This window comes from Corvus brachyrhynchos, unplaced genomic scaffold (genome assembly GCF_000691975.1).
Source record: "Corvus brachyrhynchos isolate BGI_N302 unplaced genomic scaffold, ASM69197v1 scaffold200, whole genome shotgun sequence".
Classification (NCBI taxonomy): domain Eukaryota; kingdom Metazoa; phylum Chordata; class Aves; order Passeriformes; family Corvidae; genus Corvus; species Corvus brachyrhynchos.
Window position 1 is genome coordinate 6,573,828 of NW_008236184.1, and position 3,056 is coordinate 6,576,883.

General features: G+C 50.4%; 1 protein-coding gene across 1 annotated transcript in view; it reads right to left on the reverse strand.

Moving 5' to 3' along the window:
• HACD3 (3-hydroxyacyl-CoA dehydratase 3) overlaps positions 1-3,056 on the reverse strand; it is an 11,852-nt gene that overhangs the window by 7,370 nt on the left and 1,426 nt on the right. The window contains 2 exon segments of the mRNA XM_017737058.1: positions 1-117; positions 1,973-2,129. The exon segment at positions 1-117 is cut by the window's left edge and continues 21 nt beyond it. Coding sequence (XP_017592547.1) covers positions 1-117; positions 1,973-2,129 — 274 coding nt within the window.

Here is a 3,056-nt window from a genome sequence, read left to right on the forward strand (position 1 = left end):
GAAGACAGGTGCCAGGAATAGCGGGCGCTTTCCTTGTTTGGTGAGCCGCTCCCACCAGTTACTCTCTTTCTTCTGCACAGTGATGTTCAGCTGCCTTTGGGTCACCCTGCACACAGGCTGGAGGCAGACACAGGAGCACACATCAGCAAAAGTCCTAAGAAACAAGCTCTGAGACCCAAGTTGATATCCAAGTTCCCCTTATCAAGGAGGCAGGGATGACACAACTGCTGCAGCACAAACATCTCTCTGCCACCCAAGGCACAGAAACAAAGGGCAGTCCAGTTGAAGATGGCAGCTGTGATGGTTGCAGGATTTGATGAGCACCCTGCCTATATCCACTGCATCCCACCACAGAGCTAGCAAAGATCTCAGCACCAGCCTTCCCAGGCAGAATTCCTGATCTTGGCTTTAGACCTTTTGCACTTAGTACTGTGAGCCACCCACCTCCTCTAACAAGCAGTAAAAATAACACTGCCAGCAGCCATACGCACATGTCTAAACAGGGGACCCCATGTGACACCTGCTGCAGTGAGAGGAGGAGCTAAGAGCCTTAGGAAACACCTAGAGACAAGGTGAGCTGATGGACCGGGCAGTGTGGTCACTGCCACCCCAAAAGGCCTCTCTACCTGCAGAGTGACAGCCCACAACATTGTCACCTTGGAGCCCACCCTTCTGCCACCACCGCGGCTGCTCCACATGGCACTGCCTCTCAGACCAGCTGAAATTGCTGCATGAGCTGCACTCTTAACTGAGCATGTTACTCTAGCTCTGCTCTGTCAAGGCTGGCTGGATGCTCCTCAGACATCTGAAGGCTGCAGCTGTAATTTACAGCTACTACACCTCGTCCTTGCCTGCCAGAGGCTCTATCTCTCACTGCTGGCCAGCCTGGCACCAGCAAGGGGAACTCATGGTGCACATCAAAATTGTGATACTTCCTGGTCCTGAACATCTGTAGTTACACAGAGTTCAGTCTGTTCTCCAGTCCCTCCACAGTGACTCAGATTGATGACTTTTGGAAGGAGGCTGCTCTGCAGAGGCAAGGACTTGCCTTCCAGGCCTGGCTCACAGCAGAGCCCGTGTCTGCCAGCACAGGAGACAGGAACAGGCAGAGACAGGCACCTCTCCCACACTGTGGGCCGGGCAGATGACAAGGCAGTCACCAGACCCTGGAACCAAGAGCTGTTCACTGTCTGCCACTCCACATCTGGCAGGAGCCACACCAGAAATGTGCCTGCAGACAGAGCCTTGAAATTTGCCCTCCGATGGTCTCGTTCCCTGTTCAAAGAGCAGAGGTGAAGGGTGGCTCCTGGTCTGACTGTAGCTATCCCAAATTAGGCCAGGAATAAGCAGCACAAATCCTGCCCCAGGAGCAAAGCCCAAGTTCTCCTGTGCTCCTAACAGCTCTGAGAGGGAGGGACAGACCTCACAGCCACCTGTGAGTAACACAGAGGGACAGCTCTTTGAGCCAAACTCTTTCAGCTCAGACTGCAACAGGAATTAAGGACAGACTTCTCCAACAGGAGCCACAACATATCACAACCTAAGAAATCTGCACATGCCAGAAACATGAACTCTCCTGACTCTCTTCTTTTGTCCAGCTACAGAAGAAGCCAGAAAACATCACATTTGAGTGCACAATGTTCCCCTGATCTCCAGTCAAGACTGCATCAGACAACGCGTTGTCAGATTCTCTCATTATTTTGCTGCTTTAAATCCTTTAAAAATTTACAACTGCTGTGTAACAAGTGATACAAGCGTCTACTAAAGCTGGTCCATGCGAGCACCAGCTCCAGTGAAGTGATTTGCATGAAGACAAGACAATGGCACAGAGGACTGCCACAGAGCTGGCTGTTACAGAGTTACCAGGAAAATTTAAACAGTATATTGGGAACTTTATGCACTGCCATTTTCCTTTCGAGTTTTTCAAACATTACTTTTTCTTTGCAAGAATGAGAAAAGTAAAAATACCTACTTTAGGCTCGACCGGCTCGAGGAACTCAATCTCAAATTCATAGATGTTGTCTCCTTTGGCACCATGACCCTGGGCTAAAAGACAAGACTTGACAGTCAGTGTGAGGTTCCACACACTCCACCTGCAAAGGATGCTTTGTACACAGAAATATTCAGCACTTATTCACAGCACTTTCTTCCTGCCTTCCTGGGAGGCAAGACGAAACCACACAGTAACAGGGAAGACACCAAAACGTTGCTTGGAGGACCAGATGCAGGAGTCAGCAGCTAAAGCTGCTGCAAGTCTGCACCATGCTGGAAAAGGGTCCCTGCTGCACGAAGGCCGCGTGTGAAATTCCCAAAAGAGGGGCTCAAAAGGCTGCTCATGGATAACTCAAATCCAGCTGAAAATCTCCTGCCTTTGGAGGATCCAGCCTCTGCATGATGGAGCACCCAGGGAGATGGGTGCTGCGGGGTGTGTAGGAGGGTGATGTGGTGATGTTGGCTGTGCCAACAGCAGGAGGGCACTTAACCAGGGTTCATTTATCATCTCCCACATTGATCCTGTCCCCGGAAGGACTCCAAAACCGTGCACACTGTGTTTAATTTCCAGCCTTCCACACCGTAAACTGATCCCAATCGAGAACACGATGCGCAACACCCTCCTATCAAATGGCCTGGCTGCGGCTCACCAGGGAGGCAGCAGCTCCTAATGAGGCATCTTTTAAAAATCCACCAAATAAAGGAGAAAACCCAATAAAACCAGTGACAGCAGATACTCAGTACTACCCAGCCATGCTAACCAGCACCAGCTCCATGGTGCTGGAATGTGCAGCTGTCCAGCTGCAAAAAACCCATCTTTCAGGGTGAGATCTGCTTTAGTTTCCAAATGGAGCACTAGTTCCTGATGTGGAGGCTTGATAACAAGTGCACACAAGGTCTTTGTCACAGGAAAAATTTCTGTGAGTTATCTCCAGGGTTCGGCTGGCCCGGGATGGGAAGGATGTATGGAAATACCACTGGTATTTAAATATGGGGAAGTTGGGGTTTTCTTGTTAGATAAGACAGGGCCTGTTGTGGTTACCAGGGCTGGAACACAGAGGCCT